We start from the raw sequence: 21,536 nt of genomic DNA, 5'->3' as shown, positions 1-21,536 counted from the left end.
ATATTTTTTCTTTTTTTAAATCGCCTAATTTTTATTTTATTTTTTTGTATTTTTTTATTAGTTCATTTGAAACAACCTGATAATTAGGCTCTTTTCACTTAACAGAACCATAGCTGATATAAAGTTTATCCCAACAGATTTATCAACTTCTTATTATGGGGACATTTGGGATCCTGGTGTCCTTAATGGCAAGAATCGCATTGTAGACTGCTATTCTTGTCATCAAAAACACTGGAACCCCCATCGGATTTTGTTGCAGGTTTCACCCTATAACCTTTGAAGGAATGAAAACTGCATGAAAATCTGTGACCTTTCCACAACATAATGAGAATTTTGCAAATGTGAAAATCTGCAGCATGCACGTTTTTCTGATACATGTGGATGGGGTTTTCATAACCTCATCCATAAGCATTGTACTGTAAATTGCTGCGAATTTTCAGTGCAGAATCTGCAGCACTTATCAGGCTCCTAACCCCCCCCCCCCCCCACCACCACCACCCTAAGGGTATGTAAATACACACAAAATAAAAAACGTCTGAAAATACGGAGCTGTTTTCAAGAGAAAACCGCTCCTGATTTTCAGACATTTTTTAAAATTAAAGTGGCGTTTTTAACGGCCGTTTTTGGAGCTGTTGTTCTACAGAGTCTATGAAAAACTGCTCAAAAACCAGCTGAAGAAGTGACATCCACTTCTTTTTCGCGGCCTTTTTTTTCAAAGATATCCAATGATCTATGAGCTAAATAAAGAACACTTTTTGGGATGGACATTCCAACCTTCTCCCTTTTGAAGAGAATAGGAGAAGCTACAAGCCTGTTGGCAATTCACAGTACGAGCAGATAAGAAATGAATGGGAAGCAGCGCAAACGCTGCGACCCCCATCAATACAGCTGATTGGCGGAGGTGCCAGGAGTCAACACCCACCGATCGGATATTGATGGGATAGGCCATCAATTTCTTATGACTGGACAACCCCTTTTAAACTCTGCAATTTGGAGCTCTGTATCTGAAAAAAGCCTGTCCGATTGTTGTTAATGGTATATTAATAAATAAATTATCACAGATACCAAAAGTCTGGTTTAAAGCTGCAAATTAAAAAAAAAAAAGTACCTTCAAACTCCATGTATTTCCTGAAAGCAGACAGCCTGAACAATGAAAAAGAACTAGTGTTCATGTGTCTGACTAAAAAGCTGAACCGGGCAGACTATTTATTAACAAGTCTTTCCAAAAAAATTTAAGTTTGCACAGGCCACACATTTCCTACACTCACATGTAGGAAAAAGATGAAAATAGCACTTGCGAATAAATGGACTTTCCTGTAATGTCCGCGACTGCACAGTATGTATGTATGTATGTATGTATGTATGTAGAAAAAAGCAGAGGATTGGAGCAGCACTGTGAACAAATGCCTGACTAGGCTGGTGCAAAGCTTCAAAAATAAAGGAGTGACCTCTCCTTATGTGTTAGATATCCAAAAAAGAGAACGTGAAGTAGCACCCAAATAAAGTGAATTTATTCATCCAACATGGAACCACAACGTTTCACCTCCTCTATGAAGGCATTTTCAATGACTACTTGAAAATGCTTTCATAGAAGAGGTGAAACGTTGTGGTTCCATGTTGGATGAATAAATTCACTTTATTTGGGTGCTACTTCACGTTCTCTTTTTTGGACATACATACATACATACACACATTATATATATATATATATATATATATATATATATATATATATATATACACACACACACACATATACATTTATTTTATTTCTGTACATGTTGTTGTTATTATCTAATTTTACATTTCTTTTTTTTTTTTTAAAAGGTACCCCTTTCCCCAAAAATTTTCTGCAAGTTGTGAAAAAAATATTATCCAGGCTTTTTCGGGTATTCGTTCATGTTTACATTCATCATTTTGACAGAATAATACAAATGGGTGCAGAGGCTCACGTAAACACTTGCTACAAGCATTTTTACTACTTTGTAACAGAATTTAATCTGATTGACACCAAGGAACTTGAACCACTGGTAAGTATTTTTATACAGACAAAGCAAGTTACTTTATCTCTCTAATGGCTATTGACGTAAATTTAAACGAAGATTGACTAATTTGTAAGCACATTTGTAGTCACTCCCCTTTTGGTTTCAGTAGAGCTTGCATTTTTAATTGCCGTTCAAGGTCAGCTATAGCATAGGTCAGCGCAGGTTACAGATGATAACTTACAGTGAATACTTGAAGTGAATAAATCAGCTGTGTTTCATCTTCATTGAAGTCCTGGTGCCAATCCTTTGTCCCGTGTGTGTGCGTGTATATAGAATGAATATATATATATAGTGTTTGTTTGTGTATGTGTGTGTGTGTATATATATATATATATATATATATCACAGTACCGTTCAAAAGTTTGGGGTCACCCAGACAATTTTGTGTTTTCCATGAAAACTCACACTTATAGTTATCAAATGAGTTGTAAAATGACTAGAAAATATAGTCAAGACATTGACAAGGTTAGAAATAATGATTTTTATTTGAAATAATAATTTTCTCCTTCAAACTTTGCTTTCGTCAAAGAATGCTCCATTTGCAGCATTGCAGACCTTTGGCATTCTAGCTGTTAATTTGCTGAAGTAATCAGGAGAAATTTCACCCCATGCTTCCAGAAGCCCCTCCCACAAGTTGGATTGGCTTGATGGGCACTTCTTGCGTACCATACGGTCAAGCTGCTCCCACAACAGCTCTATGGGGTTGAAATCTGGTGACTGCGCTGGCCCACTCCATTACAGATAGAATACCAGCTGCCTGCTTCTTCCCTAAATAGTTCTTGCATAATTTGGAGGTGTGCTTTGGGTCATTGTCCTGTTGTAGGATGAAATTGGCTCCAATCAAGCGCTGTCCACAGGGTATGGCATGGCGTTGCAAAATGGAGTGATAGCCTTCCTTATTCAAAATCCCTTTTACCTTGTACAAATCTCCCACTTTACCAGCACCAAAGCAACCCCAGACCATCACATTACCTCCACTATGCTTGACAGATGGCGTCAGGCACTCTTCCAGCATCTTTTCAGTTGTTCTGTGTCTCACAAATGTTCTTCTGTGTGATCCATATACCTCAAACTTCGATTCGTCTGTCCATAACACTTTTTTCCAATCTTCCTCTGTCCAATGTCTGTGCTTTTGCCCATATTAATCTTTTCCTTTTATTAGCGAGTCTCAGATATGGCTTTTTCTTTGCCACTCTGCCCTGAAGGCCAGCATCCCGGAGTCGCCTCTTCACTGTAGACGTTGACACTGGCGGTTTGCGGGTACTATTTAATGAAGCTGCCAGTTGAGGACCTGTGAGGCGTCTATTTCTCAAACTAGAGACTCTAATGTACTTGTCTTATTGCTCAGTTGTGCAGCGGGACCTCCCACTTCTCTTTCTACTCTGGTTCGAGCCTGTTTGTGCTGTCCTCTGAAGGGAGTAGTTGTAGGAAATCTTCAGTTTCTTGGCAATTTCTCGCATGGAATAGCCTTCATTTCTAAGAACAAGAATAGACTGTCGAGTTTCACATGAAAGCTCTCTTTTCTAGCCATTTTGAGAGTTTAATCGAACCCACAAATGTAATTCTCCAGATTCTCAACTAGCTCAAAGGAAGGTCAGTTTTATAGCTCCTCTAAACAGCAAAACTGTTTACATCGGTGCTAACATAATTGCACAAGGGTTTTCAAGTGTTTTCTAATCATCCATTAGCCTTCTAACACAGTTAGCAAACACAATGTACAATTAGAACACTGGAGTGATGGTTGCTGGAAATGGGCCTCTATACACCTATGTAGATATTGCATTAAAAACCAGTTGTTTGCAACTAGAATAGTCATTTAGCACATTAACAATGTATAGAGTGTATTTCTGATTAATTTAATGTTCTCTTCATTGAAAAAAACTGCTTTTCTTTCAAAAATAAGGAAATTTCTAAATGACCCTAAGCTTTTGAACGGTTGTGTGTGTGTGTGTGTGTGTGTGTGTGTGTGTGTGTGTGTGTATATATATATATATATACATACATGTCCTCCTATGAATTAGAATATAATCAAAGAGTTAATGTAATTCAATTCAAAAAGTGAAACTCATTCTATAGATTTATATCTCATATTATCTCAGAAAATTGTAATATTAACCCCTTAACGCCCTGTGACGTACTATTACGTCACGGACGATGGCCTGTTAACGCGAACCGACATAGTAGTATGTCATAGCGTTAACAGGTTAGTGTCTTGAGGAGTGTAGTTTCCAAAATGGGGTCACTACTTGGGGGGGGCTTCCACTGTACTCTGGTACCTTTTAGGGTTTTGCAAATGCGACATTGAGCCAAAAAAACAATCCTGCAAAATCTGCATGCCATATAGCGCTCCCGCCTTTCTGAGCCCTCCATGTGTCCAAACGGCAGTTTGACCACGTGTGTGGTATTTTCGTACTCTGGAGAAATTGATTTACAAATGTTGGGGTCTTTTTCTCCTTTATCCCTGAGGAAATAAAAATATTCAACCTTTTTAGTGGAAAAAATGTTGATTATTCATTTTTACAGCCTAATTCCAATAAATTCTGCAAAAGACCAGTGGGGTCTAAATGCTTATTATACCCCTAGATAGATTCCTTAATGGGTGTAGTTTCCCAAATGGGGTCACTTTTGGGGGGGGGGTTTATACTGCTTTGTTGAGGTGCTTTTTCTCCTTTATGCCTTGTAAAAATTGAAAATTTCAACCCTTTTTATTAGAACAAATTTAAGTTTTCATTTTCACGGCCTAATTCCACTAAAGTCAGAAAAAAAACTGGGGTCAAAATGCGCACTATACCTCTTGATAAATTCCTTGAGGGATGTAGTTTGCCAAATGGGGTCGGTTTTGGGGGGTTTCCACTGCTTTGGTCCCAAGGGGGCTTTGCTAATGCGACATGGCACCCGAAAATCATTGCAGCAAAACAGCTCAAAAAGCCAAATGGTTCTCCTTCCTTTCTGAGCTCTGCCGTGTTTCCAAACAGCAGTTTATCATCACATATGGGGTATTGCCGTAATCGTGAGAAATTGCTTTTCAAATGTTGGGGTGCTTTTTCTCCTTGCAAATTTCTACGTATTATTGGAATACATTTCGATTTTCATTTTCACGGCCTAATTCCACTGACTTACACAAAAATAAACTGTGGGGTCAAAATACCCCTTGATAAATTCCTTGAGGGGTGTAGTTTGCCAAATGGAGTCTTTTTGGGGGTGTTTCCACTGTTTTGGCACCACAAGACCTCTTCAAAACGGACATGGTGCCTAAAATATATTAGAATAAATAGAAGGCCCCAAAATCGACTAGGTGCTCCTTTGCTTCGGAGGTCTGTGTTAAAGTGAATTGGCACACTAGGGCCACACGTGGGATATTTCTAAAACTGCAGAATTCAGGCAATAAACATTGAGCTGTGCTTCTCAGGTAAAACCTTCTGGTTACAGAAAAAAAAGCGTTAATTTCTGCAAAAAAAAAAAATGTACTTCACAAATTTTATGCCTAATTTGCAGTAATTCTTGTGAAACGCCTAAAGGATTAATAAGGGTATGTTCACACTGCTTATTTTCTACTGTTTTTTGGCTGTAAACGGCCGACAAATTAGAAGCAGAACGCCTCCAAACATCTGCCCATTGATTTCAATGGGAAATACGGCGTTCGGTTCCAACGGGACCATTTTTAAAAACGGCTGCGTAAATAAACGCACGCGAAAGAGGTGCATGTCACTTCTTAAGCTGTTTTTGGAGCCGTTTTTTATTGACGCTATAGAAAAAAACGCTCCAAAAACGGCCGTAAAAAATGCAGCGAAAGTCGCGGGTTGCTAAAAAAAAAAAGGCTGAAAATCAGGAGCTATTTTCTCTCAAACAGCTCTGTATTTTCAGCCGTTTTTTGCCAAGCGTGTGAACATACCATAAATTCTGTATTGAATACTTTTGAGGGGTTCAGTTTTTAAAATGGGGCGATTTATCGGGGTATACATTGTATGGGCCCCTCAAAACCACTTCACAACTGAATTTGTCCCCGTAAAAATAGCCTTTTGAAACTTTCTTGAAAATTTGAGAAATTTCTGCTAAAGTTCTAAGCCTTTTAATGTTCTAGAAAAATAAAAGGCTGTTTAACCCCTTCCCGCTCCTTGACGTACTATTACGTCATGGCAGCTGTATCGTTAGCGCTCCATGACGGAATAGTACGTCTCGGGAGTAACGGCCGTTTCGGCCGTCCTCCCGGCACATACAGGAGCTGTGACGCTGCTGTCTTGTTCAGCAGCTGTCACAGCTCCTACAGCGGGGACCGATCGCTGTGTCCCCGCTGATTAACCCCTTAAAAGCCGCGTTCTATAGAGATCGCGGCTTTTTAGGGGTTAAGCTGCCATCGCCGGCCTGCTACGCGATAGCGGCCGGCGATGGTGACTATGGCAACCGGACACCAAACAATGGCGTCCGGCTATGCCATAGACGGAAGCCTAGTGGGTCCTGACAACGTCAGGACCCACTATGCTTGCTGTCAGTGAGTAGCTGACAGTTCTAATACACTGCACTACGCATGTAGTGCAGTGTATTAGAATAGCGATCAGGGCCTCCTGCCCTCAAGTCCCCTAGTGGGACAAAGTAATACAGTAAAAAAAAAGTTAAAAAAAGATGTGTAAAAATAAGAAAATAAAAGATTTAAAAGTAAAAATCCCCCTTTTTCCCTTATCAGTCCTTTATTATTAATAAAAATATATAAATAAACTATACATAATTGGTATTGCCGCCTCCGTAACGGCCTGAACTACAAAATTATTTCATTATTTATCCCGCACGGTGAACGCCGTAAAATAAAATAATAATAAACCGTACCACAATCACAATTGTTTGGTCACTTCACCTCCCAAAAAATTGAATAAAAAGAGATCAAAAAGTCGCATGTACCTAAAAATGGTACTGATTGAAACTACAGTTCGTTACGCAAAAAATAAGTCCTCGCACGGCTTTATTGATTGAAAAATAAAAACGTTATGGCTCTTAGAATAAGGTAACACAAAAACTGAATGATTGTTTACAAAACGTATTTTATTGTGCAAACGCCATAAGACATAAAAAAAAACTATAAACATCTGGTATCGCCGTAATCGTATCGCCACGCAGAATAAAGTGAATATTTTATTTATAGCGCACGGTGAACGCTGTAAAAAAAAACTAAAAAAAAAACAATCGTACAATTGCTGTTTTTTAGTCACCACGCCACCTAAAAATAGAATAAAAACTGATCAAAAAGCCGCATGCACCCCAAGAAAACTACAATGGATTCCTCAAGGGGTCTAGTTTCCAAATTGGGGTCACATTTGGGGGGTTTCCAATGTTTTGGCACCACAAGACCTCTTCAAACCGGACATGGTGCCTAATAAAAAAGAGGCTTCAAAATCCACTAGGGGCGCCTTTGCTTCGGAGGCCGGGGCTTCAGTCCATTACTGCACTAGGGCCACATGTGGGATATTTCTCAAAACTGCAGAATCTGGGCAATACGTATTAATTTGCGTTTCTCTGATAAATCCTTTTGTGTTATAAAAAAAATGGTATAAAGAGGATTTTCTGACAAAAAAAAATGTAAATTTCACCTCTACTTTGCTCTAAATTTTTGTGAAACACCTAAAGGGTTCATAAACTTTCTAAATTCTGTTGTGAATACTTTGAGGGGTCTAGTTTCTAAAATGGGGTATTTCATAGGGGTTTCTAATATATGGGCCCCTCAAAGCAACTTCAGAACTGAACTGGAACCTAAAAAAATAAATAAATGAGGCAATACTTCGCTTCTTACATTATACTGATAATGAGCCTTGCCCACCCCGAGATGACCCCAGTTTTGACCGTTTGTATAAACGGAGACCCCTATTAGACCGTTCCAGTGCCCGGTTTTCCCATGCATACACCCCGAGAAGTGTATTTCTATTGATGAGTCCCTGGTACATTTTAAAGGGAGGGTTCAATTCCGCCAGTGCCTGCCGTGTAAGAGGGCAAGGTATGGCGTGAAGATGTATAAGCTGTGCGAGAGTGCATCAGGGTATACCTACAGATTTAGGATACATGAAGGAAAGGCCACCCCCAAACCAGACTGCATCCTGGACTACAATAGGTACATGGGAGGGATGGACTTGTCAGATCAAGTCCTGAAGCCCTACAGCGCCATGCGGTGTGGTATAAGAAGCTGGCCGGGCACATCATACAGATGGCATTGTACAATGCGTACGTGCTACGTCGATGTGCAGGCCAGACGGGAACTTTCCTGGAATTTCAAGAGGTGATTATCAAGAACCTAATCTTTAGGGACCAAGAAGGGGGGGCACCCAGGACTTCTGGAAGCGGGGCCACACGCATCGTACCAGGGCGGCAACACTTTCCAGGGGAAGTTCCCCAAACTGGCAAGAAGGGAAAAAGTCAAAAGAGGTGCAAAGTCTGCTATAAGAGGGCGATAATGCATGACGCAATATATCAATGTGACACGTGTCCCGAATAACCAGAGCTCTGTATGAAAGAGTTGTAAAATTTATCATACATCCCTTGGTTTATAATTGACCCCAATTTTACTTACCCTGATGCACTCCACACAGCTTATCCCCCCTCGTCTTTCCCCTCTGGGCCCTGCTGTGTGTCCAGGCAGCTGATAACAGCCACATGTAGGGTATTGCCATACCCGGGAGAACCCACATTACAGTTTATGGGGTGTAGGTCTCCGGTCAAAATGCTCACTACACCTCTATATGAATGCCTTAAGGGTGTAGTTTTTAAAACGGGGTCACTTCTTGCGTGTTTCAACTGTACTGGTACCTCAGGGGCTTCTGCATACATGACTTCGCACTAGAAAATCCCCAGTAGGCCAAATGGTGGTCCTTTCCTTCTGAGCCCTCCCATGGGCCCAAACGGCAGTTTATCACAACAAATAGGGTATTGCGGCACTCAGAACAAATTGCGCAACAGAATGGGGTATTTTGTTTCTTGTGAAAATAAGAAATTTTCAGCCAAAACGACATATTATTGGAAAAAAATAATTTTGTTTTCATTCCCAGCCCAATTCAAATAAGTTCTGTGAAAAAACTATGGGGTCAAAATGGTCACAACACCCATAAATGAATTCCTTGAGGGGTGTAGTTTCCAAAATGGGGTCATTTGTGGTGGGTTTCTATTGCTTTGATACCTCTGGGGCTCTGCAAATGCGACATGGCACCCGAAAACCAATCCAGCAAAATCTGTACTCCAAAGAACACACAGCGCTCCTTTCCTTCTGAGCCATCCCATGGGCCCAAACGGCAGTTTATTGCCACAAATGGGGTATTGATGCACTCAGGAGAAATTGGGCAACAAAATTGAGTATTTTGTTCCCTGTGAAAATAAGAAATTTTGGTAAAAAATTACATCTTATTGGAAAAAATGTCATTTTTTTTAATGTCACAGCCCAATTGAAATAGGTGCTGTGAAAAAACTGTGTGGTCAAAATGCTAACAACAACCATAAATGAATTCCTTGAGGGGTGTGGTTTCCAAAATGGGGTCACTTTTGGTGGGTTTCCATTGCTTTGATACCTCTGAGGCTCTGCAAATGCGACATGGCACCCGAAAACCAATCCAACAAAATCTGGACTCCAACAAACATATAGCGCTCCTTTCCTTCTGAGCCCTCCCATGGGCCCAAACGGCAGTTTATCACCACAAATGGGGTATTGCCACACTAAGGACAAATTGGGCAACAAAATGGGGTATTTTGTTCCCTGTGAAAATAAGAAATTTTGATCACAAATGACATCTTATTGGAAAAAAATGACATTTTTTTCATTTCAGAGCCCAATTCAAATACGTGCTGTGAAAAAACTGTGTGGTCAAAATGGTAACAACAACCCTAAATGAATTCCTTGAGGGGTGTAGTTTCCAAAATGGGGTCACTATTGGGGGATTCCTACTGTTTTGGCACCTGAACACCTCTTCAAACCTGGCATGCTGCCTAAAATATATTCTAATAAAAAAAGAGGACTCAAAATGCACTAGGTGCTTCTTTGCTTCTGGGGCTTGTGTTTTAGTCCACGAGCGCACTAGAGACACATGTGGGACCTTTCTAAAAACTGCAGAATCTGGACAATACATATTTAGTAGTGTTTCTCTGGTAAAACCTTCTTTGTTACAGAAAAAAAATTGAATAAAATTGAAATTCAGCAAGAAAAATGAAATTTGCAAATTTCACCTCCACTTTGCTTTAATTCCTGTGAAATGCCTGAAGGGTTAAAAAACTTAATAACTGCTGTTTTGAATACTTTGAGGGGTCTAGTTTTTAAAATGTGGTGTTTTATCAGGGTTTCTAATACATAGGCCCCACAAAGCCACTTCAGAACTCAAGAGGTACCTTAAAAAAAAGGCTTTTGAAAATTTCTTAAAAATATGAGAAATTGCTGTTTATGTTCTAAGCCTTGTAACGTCCAAGAAAAATAAAAGAATGTTCAAAAAACGATGCCAATCTAAAGTAGACATATGGGAAATGTGAACTAGTAACTATTTTGGGTGGTATAACCGTCTGTTTTACAAGCAGATGCATTTAAATTCTGAAAAATGCAATTTTTTGAAAATTTTCTCTACATTTTGCAATTTTTCACCAATAAACACTGAATATATCGACCAAATTTTACCACGAACATGAAGCCCAATGTGTCACGAGAAAACAATCTCAGAATCGCTTGGGTAGGTTTAAGCATTCCGACGTTATTACCACATAAAGTGAAATATGTCAGATTTGAAAAATGGGCTCTGAGCCTTAAGGCCAAAACTAGGCTGCGTCCTTAAGGGGTTAAAAACAATGCCAATCTAAAGTAGACATATGGGATATGTTAATTAGCATTTATTTTGTGTGGTATTACTATCAGTCTTACAAGCAGATACATTTAAATTTAGAAAAATTCTTGTTTTTGCAGTTTTTCTCACTAGAATACTGAATGTATCGACACAATTTTACCACTAACTAAAAGTATAATGTGTCACGAGAAAACCATTTCAGAATTGCTTGGATAGGTAAAAACATTCCAAAGCTATTACCACAAAGTGACACGTCCGATTTGAAAAATGGGGCTGCGTCCTGACCGTGCCAACTAGTCCACGTCCTTAATGGGTTAAATTAGCCCAATTTCAAAAATAACTTAATACCGAAATGTTGGCCCACTCAAAAGTATGTTCAGTGCACTAAATACTTGGTCGGGTCTCCTTTTGCATGAATTACTGCATCAATGCGGCGTGGCATGGAGGCGATCAGCCTGTGGCATTGCTGAGGTGTTATGGAGGCCCAGGTTGCTTTGATAGCGGCCTTCAGCTCGTCTACATTTTTGGGTCTGGTGTCTCATCTTCCTCTTAACAATACCCCTTAGATTCTCTATGGGGTTTAGGTCAGTTGAGTTTGCTGGCCAATGAAGCACAGTGATACTGCGGTTATTAAACCAGGTATTAGTACTTTTGACAGTGTGGACAGGTGCCAAGTCCTGCTGGAAAATGAAATCAGCATCTCCATAAAGCTTGTCAGCAGAGGGAAGCATAAAGTGCTCTAACATTTCCTGCTAGACGCTGCGCTGAGGACTCATGCACACTAACGTAAACGAGCCGTAATTACGGGCCCATAGACTTCTATTGGCCACGGGTACCTTCCCGTATGCTTATGGAAAGGTGCCCGTGCCGTTGAAAAATATAGAACATGTCCTATTTTAGGCATAATTACGGCACGGGCAGGCCCATAGAAGTCTATGGGGCTCCCGTAATTACGGGTGGCTACGCGTGTGCCCCCGTAATTACGGGAGCGTTGCTAGGCGACGTCAGGGGATAGTCACTATCCAGGGTGCTGAAAGAGTTAACTGATCGGAAGTAACTCTTTCAGCACCCGGGACACTGACTACATCTGGAGTTAATAGTTTTAAAAGTTAACTTACCTGCTTCTTCCTCCAGTTCGGGATCCCATGTGACCGCTGCAGCCAATCACAGGCTGCAGCGGTCACATGGACTGCCGCGTCATCCAGGGATGTCGGACTGGATGTCAAGGGGGACGCGTCACCAAGACTACGGGAGGAAAAAAATACGTTCGTGTGCATGAGGCCTGACTCTGGACTTTATATAACCCAGTGGACCAACACCAGCAGGTGCAGTTCTGTTGCGGTTTTTTCTTTTTTTAAGCACATAGTTTATGGACCTCTTTTTCACTGGTGTTGAAGCTTGTTAGGTGCTTGTAATGAACTATTGTATATAGTTCATTACAAGGCATTGCAGAACTGCTACCAAAAACACAAGCAGTTCAGCAATAACATTGTTATTAACCGCATGCGGTCGGACATTATGAAGACTCGGTCAACCGCACAAAAAACACATTGTAATAGAATACCAACAGTCTGTCCATAACAAACATTTCACCATTGACTTCTATTGAAAAGTGACTTGCAGTGGTTTAAAAACACAACATGGCCGAACCGTGTGGCTTTACCCTAAAGGCTTAGGAAACTTTTGCAGGTGTTTTGTGTTGATTATCTGATTAGAGTGTGACACCATGAGTCTACAATCTTGAACTTTTACCCAATATAAAAATTTTCTCAGAGACTAAATTTTTAGTTTTTATTAACGGTTAGCCATGATCCTCAACATTAAAAGAATGTTCATGCTTCCCTCTGCTGACCAGCTTTATGGGTATTCTGATTTCATTTTTCAGCAGGACTTGGCACCTGCCCACACTGCCAAAAGTACCAATACCTGGTTTAACCCTTTCAGGGCCAAGGGTCGTTGATACCTCAATGACCAGACCTAAATTTAAAGTTTTGGCATACATTCCTTTAAACTGTCGTAACTTTTTTTTTTTTTTAACTACTTTGGATAACTTAACAATTTTTTGGGGTTGTTTTTTTTTTTTTTTTATAACAAATCACACTTTCAAAAAAATATAGTTTTAACTACATACGCCATACATATTATATATTACAAACAAACAAACAATTGATCAAAAAAGTAAAAAAATATATTTTTAATATTGTAGAAAAATTTAATCAAGGCCTAAAACATAGTAGGCTACTTCTCCTAAGTTTCAGGATACCACAAAAATTCATGTAACCCTTTCTTTCGCCATGTTATAGCATCCAGAATCACAGATGCCCCAGTTTGCATTTTTTGCATGAACCAAAACACCACACTGCCTTTGTGCTAAACCTGTGGTACCAAAACATCAAGAGTGGCCAACAAAGTACACCATTTAGCAAAGTAGACCACTTATGGTATTCAAAAAGGGGTGTATTAGAAAAGTGTCACTTTTTTTCTAATTTTGTTAGAGGATGACACACAAAAATTAAAAATGGGCACTTTTTTTTTTTACTTTGGTGTCAACTCAGCGGCATTTTTCTTGTACACACCACCATCATGGTAAAAAAAAAATCGCCATATTAACTATACGGCAACTTCTGCTGAGCAAAACGATACCCCACTTGTGCATGTAACCCGCTTTTTGGCCATGTTATCATGCCCAGAGGCAAACATGTACCTTTTAACGTTCAAGTTGCATTTTTTGCATGAACCATTTTATGATGCCACACTGTCTTTGCATTACACCTATGGAGTAAAAACCTCAAAAGTGACCTAAAAAGTACTCCACTTAGTAAAGTACACCACTTATAGTATTCAAAGAGGGGTCGATTTGAAAATTGGCACTTTAATTTTTTTTCCAGAAACCAAAGGTTATTCCACCCACCCTCGTCAGTTTAAGTGGCTACGTTTTGTATGAAAACACAAAATAAGGGGGAAAAAATTAATACAATGATGCCATATATTTCTGAAGTTGCTGATGAGAATTAAAAGCCTACCTTAGTGTGGTAGGTTCTATAGCATTCAATGAAACACAGGGGTGGCAGGGAAGGGCAATCAGGGCAATGATAGAGTATCCCTCCTTATGCCCCTTTTGGTGCAGACACTGCATTTTCTCTGTGGATATTTTTGGTTTGCTGTTGCGGGGATAGGTGCCACAAAGTGTTGCTCTGTGAGCCTACGCACTTCCTCCGATTCCAAAAGAAGAGTGTGGACTCTGGTAGTAAACAGGATTTTTTTAAAAATATTTCCCTGATTCGTCCGAAATGTCTACGTGGCACCTGACTGTTTATACAGGACATATGAATTGTAAACTGCCATCTGAAATATGTAGATAGATAATTGTTTATACCAGGTATAAGATCTTTGCATAACTACATATGGCTTCAAGACCTGGTCAGAGAGGTCGACCCCACCCACGTTTTTGTTGTAATCAATAATACATATGGGCTTTTTAATTTTATTGGATGACCTCTTTTCTTTGGCATAGTGGCATCAGAATGCACAGTAGTCAACATGAACACTTCTTTCTTATCACGATAGTGAAGCGCTAGCATATTGCCGCAACGGAGAGAAGCAGATTACCCTTTTTTTAAGCTTTTGGCTCTTTAGAGCAACTGATAATCCCTTTCTTGTATGGCGGATAGTGCCACAGGCCCCTGTATTGGCCGCTTGGTGTCTTTAGAATAGGGGGATACCTGAATAATAGTTGTCCGCATATAACTTGTAGCCTTTGTGGAGCAATGGGCCCATTAACTCCCAGACAATCTTGCCACTTGTTCCGATTTCTGGTGAGCAACCTGGAAGATCTATCTGACTGTCATTCCCATAGTAGACCCGAAAATCCAATGTATAGCCAGTGTTGCTTTTGCATAGCTTATACAATTTGATTCCATATCTGGCACGTTTTGAAGGGATATACTGTTTAAAATAGTCTGCCCTTAAATTTTACCAGGGAATCATCAATTGAGAAATTTTGGCTAGGTGCATACAGATTCAGAAATTGTTGAGAAAAATGGTTTAGAAGAGGCCGAATCTTGTACAAACGATCGTAGTCTGGGATTCATTTGGGGGGCACTGACTATTGTCATTATAGTGGAGAAATTTTAACAAAATCTCATAACTGGTTCTTGGCATAACTTTGGCAAAAACCTTGGGTCCCATATATGGATCTTTCTACCAGTAGGATCTTATGCAGGGTTTTTTTTGTGTTTTTTTTCTACAATGCCCATTACTAGTGTAAGCATCAGAAACTTTTCAATTTCATTTTTATTTCTGGGTGTCCATTGTCCTACCCTTGTGTAGTAGGAGGACGGGTTGGCTAAAAAAAAAAAAATGTTCAGCATAGATGTTTGTCTGTTGAGCAAATAGATTAAATAAACGGTCATCAAAAAAAAATATTAAATTCTAAAGGGCCAAAATCTGTAACCTCAACTGTTACGCCATGGTCAACAGTAAATGCAGGAACAAAAGGGATGCCAGTACTTGGCTATACATTGGGAACCCCCAACTCCTCAAGAACTTCAGGTTCTTAGCCATGTACCACTTCCAACTGCCTTTGCGCTTCTGCGCTAGTACAAGGCTGACTTTCTAAATTTTGGCCACTGGCTTTCGCCCTTTTTGCACTGGGGCCAGTCATGGCACTGTCATCGGGGCTTTCTGTATCGCTTCTATTAAAGCCTTCAAAGGCAATGTCTCTTTCTGAACTTTGTTCACTGTCCATGCTTAATATTGAATAAGCCTGTTCCACGGAATACTTTTTGCGTGACATCCTTAATGGTGTACAGTTATATTTTTTTTGTCCTTTTTAAGTTCACGCTAATAATTGATTTCTTCTTCTTTCTTCTTTCTTCTCTTCCCTATTCTAATACTAAGGGGCACAGGGAATACAAAGTATATAGTTTCTATATACTTTTGTAAGTGTATGTATGTATGTATTTTTCAATTTTCTTCTGTCTTCTCTCGATCAGTCTCCTTCTTTCTAAAACACTGTGACCGAATGAAAGAGGCTGATGGGAGATGACAAGTACAAAAGTTTGTTTGTAAACAAACTTTTCAGAGATCACCATGATTGGTTAATCATGGTGATCACATGCTCACCAGCCAAACCAATCGGTTCAGCTGTTCGTGAGCAGGTTGCTGGGGACACTGACACAGCCGGCGTCCGAGTGCTTTTCTCAGAGCTATGTCGGCTGAAGCAGAGGTCTGTAGACACACTCCCTGGCTGCACGGAGCATATGCAGCAAGGACGTGAATCTACAGATTATCAGCATGAAAGGTTTAACTCCTTAATGCCGAAGGACGGATATCCTCAGCAGCTGCTAGTTCGTGCAGGAGGACGGATATATCCGTCCTGTGATCGCGCAGGTACTGACAGTTTACCCACGCGATCAGCGGCAGGAGCACGGCTGTTCTACACAGCCTGGCTCCTGCTGCAACTGCCGGAATCGAAGCGCGCGCCGATTCCGGCAGTTTAACCCATTAAATGCCGCTGTCAATAGTGACAGCGGCATTTAATGTGTTTGACAGAGGGGGTAGCTCCCTCTGTCACCCGATCGGCGCCCCCGCAAACAAATCGCGGGTTGCCGTCGGGTTTCCATGACAGCCGGGGGTCTAACAAAGACCCCGAGGTCTGTCTTCAGCATCTGCCTGTTAGGCGATGCCAGAGGCATGACCTAACAGGTTGCCTGTCAGTTTTACACTGACAGGCAATAATGCTTTGGTATACAAAGTATACCAAAGCATTATATATGCGATCGGCACATCGCATAGTGAAGTCCCCTGGTGGGACTAAAAAAATAAATTTAAAACCGTTAAATAAAGTTTGTGAAAAAAAAATAATAATTACAGTCAAAGTCAAATAAAACTACTTTTTTGGCCCAAAAAGTGGTTTTATTTAGAAAAACGGTCAAAACAAATCACACATACACATATATGGTATCCCCGCGATCGTAACAACTTGACCAATAAAATGAACATATTAATTAAACCGACGGATGAACGGCGTCCAAAGAAAACGCAAAAAACAATGTCAAAATTCTCTCTCTTCTCCCATTCCGCCCATAAAAAATAAAATAAAAGTTAATCTATAAGTCCTATGTACCCCAAAATAGTACTAATGAAAACTACACATTGTCCCGCAAAATCAAGCCCACGTACGGCCACATCGACGGAAAAATAAAAAAATGACGGCTCTTGGAACGCGGCAATGCAAAAACAAGTAATTTTTTTTCTAAAAGGGTTTTTATTGTGCAAACGTAGGAAAACATATAAAACCCTTACATATTGGGTATCCCCGTAATCGTGCCGACCCATAGAATAAAGTTAACATGTTATTTACTCTGCATAGTAAACGGTGTAAATTTAAAACGTGAAAGTTTAATGCTGGAATAGCTGCTTATTTTCAATTCTCTCCTAAAATAAAGTTAATAAAAGTTAATCAATATGTTATAAGCATCTAAAAATGGTACAATTACAAAATACAACTCGTCCCGCAAAAAACAAGCCCTTATACGGCTATGTCGACGGAATAAAAAAAGAATTACGACTTGGAATGCGACCGTGAAAAAACAAAAAATAATCCTTGGTCATTAACGTGCAAAATGGCCCGGTCATTAAGGGGTTAATAACCATAGTATCAGTGTGCTTGATTGGCCAGCAAACTCACCTGACCTAAACCCCATAGAGAATCTATGGGATATTGTCAAGAGGAAGATGAGACACCAGACCCAACAATGCAGACGAGCTGAATGCCACTATCAAAGCAACCTGGGCTTCCATAACACCTCAGCAGTGCCACAGGCTGATCGCCTCCATGCCACGCCGCATTGATGCAGTAATTCATGCAAAAGGAGGCCCGACCAAGTATTTAGTGCATATACTGTACATACTTTTCAGTAGGACAACATTTCGGTATTAAAATTTTTTGAAATGGGCTTATAAAATTCTAATTTTCTAAAACACAAAATTTTGGGTTTTCATTAACTGTTAGCTATAATCAACATTAAAAGAAAAAAAAATGCTGGTAATAGATCACTCTGTGTGTAATGAATCTATAGAATGAGTTTCACTTCTTGAATTGAATTACTGAAAGCTTTTCGATTTATATTCTAATTAATTGAGAAGGACGCGTGTGTGTGTGTGTGTGTGTGTGTGTGTCAAGATATCGTTTAACCCCTTAATGACCAGCCTATTTTAAACCTTAATGACCAAGCCATTTTTTACGTTTTTCCATCGTCGCATTCCAAGAACTATAACTTTTTTATTTTTGCGTCGACATAGCTGTATAAGGTCTTGTTTTTTGCGGGACAAGTTGTATTTTTTAATAGCACCATTTTGGGGGACATATTATTTATTGATTAACTTTCATTAACTTTTATTTGGGGGGAAATAGAAAAAAACCTGAAATTTCGCCACTCTTTTTCGCATCTTAAATCTACGCCGTTTACCGTGTGATCTAAATAACACAATAACTTTATTCAGCGCGTTGTTACGATTGCAACGATACCAAATTTGTATAGTGTTTGTATGTTTTACTACTTTTACACAGTAAAAACGCTTTTTTTTCAAAATTATTTGTTTTTGTGTCTCCATATTTGAAGAGCCGTAACGTTTTTTCTTTTTTCGCCGATGCGGTTGTATGAGGGCTTTTTTTTTTGCGGGAAGACTTGTAGTTTTTATTGGTACCATTTTGGAGTAGATGCGACTTTTTGATCACTGTTTGGGGGGATTCACACGAGCGTGTATTCGGTCCGTGCGGGCCGCGTGGTTTTCACGCGGCACGCATGGACAATACAAGTCTATGGGGCAGTACAGACAGTCCGTGCTTTTTGCGCAGCGTTTGTCTGCTGCGCAAAAAGCGCGACAGGTTCAAACACTCTGCGTATTTCGCGCATCACGCACCCATTGAAGTCAATGGGTGCGTGAAAATCACGCGCACCACACGGAAGCACTTCCGTGGGACGAGCGTGATTCGCGCAACAGCAGTGAAAAGGATGAATGAAAACCGAAAAGCACCACGTGCTTTTCTGTTTCCGAACATCCAAACGGAGTGTCTTTGCGATGAGCGAAGCGGGACAAGCGTACCGAACTTCACCGGGTTCGGCCAAACTCGTTTTGGCCGATCCCGGCAAAAAAATTATCGGTACGCGACGTCAGGAGATAGTCACTGTCCATGGTGCTGAAAGAGTTAAACTGTTTCAGCACCATGGACAGTGACTTGCGATCCCAAAATACATTAACCTGTAAAAAAAACCGAAGTTCTAACTTACCGATTACTCCTGTCTCCTTCCTGCAGTCCGACCTCCCGGGATGACACTTCAGTTCAAGTGACAGCTCCAGCCAATCACAGGCCAAGCACAGGCTGCAGCCAATCACAGGCTGCAGCGGTCACTTGGACTGCTGCGTCATCCAGGGAGGTGGGGCCCGATGTCAAGAGAGGCGCGTCACCAAGGACGCGTCACCAAGGACGCGTCACCAAGGCAACGGCCGGGAAGTTCTCGGTAAGTAGGAACTTTATCTTTTTTTTTTACAGGTTTTTCGCTGTTGTGTTCGGCATTCACTGTCGAGGGTGCTGAAAGATTTAGCTCTTTCAGCACCTTGGACAGTGACGGGCGTTGACAAGCCTCATCTCTATGATGCCGGCTGCGCGAAAATCACGCAGCCGCGCATCAGACACGCATGACACACGCAGCTGTCAAATGGTTTTTGCGCTCGCAAAACGCTGCGTTGTTTGCGCGCGCAAAAACGCAACGTTCGTGTGAATCTCCCCTTTATCACATTTTTTTTAAAGTCAGTATTCACAGAAAACAGCAATTTTTCCATCGTTTTTTTATTACATTTTTTTACGGCGTTCACCGTGCGGGTTAAATAATGTAATAGATTTATAGTCGGGGTCGTTACGGACGCGGCAATACCAAATATGTGTAACTTTTTTTAACTTTATTTTGTTTTTTTTAATAGTAAAGCATTTTGTAAGGGGAATAGCTGGGTTTTTCATTTTTCTTTCACATTTTTTTTTAAATTAACTTTTTATTAAACTTTTTTTTCACTTTTTTACTAGTCCCACTAGGGGACTATAATATGCGATTCTGCGATCGCATTTATAATAGATTACGGATCTAAACGAGATTTGGTTTCACTTGCCGGAATCTCACAAAAAAGAGTATGAAGTGTCAGGATTCTGAGTACACATGACGTCCAGGCTGGATTTCATGTGTATTCATTATCAGGACACTGTAGTAATGTTAGGGCTTGTGTATGAGGCTGCACATAGTGATATAACTATATCGCTAGTGCAGTGTAAATGAATGGAGAGGAGTGCATGATGCCGATTGGTCAGCGTCATGAACTCCTCTGTACAACGCCCACTTGGTCGAAAGTAAAAGTACGCCCACTTGGGCATTAAGAAAGCTCATTAGCATAAACCAAAATCGCTCCTAACGTTGTGAAAAAAGATAGTTTTTTTTTAAAATAAAAAGCATTACTGTCACCTACATTACAGCGCCCATCTCCTTATGTAGGAGACAGGGCACTTATAATGTGGTGACAGAGTCTCTTTAAAGAAGTGCATGAGTGAAAATTTCACCTGGAAATAGGGGCATCAATGACCCTTCGTCATGAAAGAGTTAAAGTAATTAATTTTGTTATTTTACTAGTCAGTGTTAAATACTTTAAATGTTTTGTCTTCCACAGAAAGAAATGACATTAAGGATGTGCCACTAAGATGGGGTTTCCCTTTCCTTGTTTTACATTTTCCACCTCCCCTTGTTGCCTGTTGGACCTGTCAGTTAACTGCTGAGCTCTGCAACAGAGGGTCGCTTGGGAGAAGAGTCTCTTGCCTTTTTATGATGAATAGTTCACTATACGTGATGCATCCTATCTAAAAAAAATAGATTTAAAAAATACATCTCTTTTAAGCTGTGATAACTAAAGGCACTCTTCTTAAAAAGTTGTACATTTCTTTTGTCTTTTTTAAATTTAATTTTTGTATCTTCGCATTCCATTGTTTACTTAATGGTTTCTCCATTATGCAATAATTCCAGATCTGTAGTGTACAACCATCTCAGGTTTTTGTACCTTCAATTAAATTTTTACTGTTTTGTATCACATATTTACTGCTAGTTGGACTTAACCTATTTTTACATTTCTTCCATGTTTGGTCTCTGTGAAAGATAACCATGCTTAATTAAATTAAAGTATTTCTGCACTGATGGGCTTTGCATTGAACCACCTGTCTGTTGATATTTAGGAGTTGTTGGGTTTTTGTAATGTTTTTTCATTCGTTGAAAGAAAACAACATAACACAAAATTTAGCTTTTTGCTGACTTGCACCAATAAACTTACTAAAGACTTTATATTTTAGAGATTAGCTTTGGCATTTGAAACTTTTTACAATATTACAAGGAATATAATCAATTCAACGCCACATGGTTTGTATTACTTGAAACAGGCCAGTAAATCTGCAATAAAATTGTAAGTTTTGTTTTTCTAAGGATTTGGTCACGCATCTCACCCTCTAGTTCCTAGGATGAAATTCTGAACAAATTCCCTATAAAATAAAGCAACAAATCTTCAGTTTTTCTTCTGCTGCATGTGAATCCTCCTTTATACAGACCTCATATTTCAGTATAGAATCTTCTGCAAAAAATCTGCAGCAAACGTGTTGTGTAAAAAA

The 21,536-nt window shown here is 39.9% G+C and overlaps 1 protein-coding gene across 2 annotated transcripts in view; it reads left to right on the top strand.

The window, feature by feature from the left end:
• Nucleotides 1-21,072, top strand: part of LOC142741053 (MOB kinase activator 3A) — a 56,275-nt gene extending 35,203 nt beyond the window's left edge. For both annotated transcript variants that reach the window (XM_075850448.1, XM_075850455.1), the window contains exons 3-4: nt 1,828-2,030; nt 20,555-21,072. In XM_075850448.1, coding sequence (XP_075706563.1) covers nt 1,828-2,030; nt 20,555-20,584 — 233 coding nt within the window. In that variant the 3' untranslated portion in view covers nt 20,585-21,072. The remainder of the gene's footprint in view (nt 1-1,827; nt 2,031-20,554) is intronic.
• Nucleotides 21,073-21,536: the final 464 nt, after the last annotated feature.

The sequence above is a fragment of the Rhinoderma darwinii genome, chromosome 1 (assembly GCF_050947455.1).
Source record: "Rhinoderma darwinii isolate aRhiDar2 chromosome 1, aRhiDar2.hap1, whole genome shotgun sequence".
Taxonomy (NCBI): Eukaryota; Metazoa; Chordata; class Amphibia; order Anura; family Rhinodermatidae; genus Rhinoderma; species Rhinoderma darwinii.
Note: the sequence above shows the minus strand (reverse complement) of the source record. Positions and strands in the feature narration are given on the sequence as shown.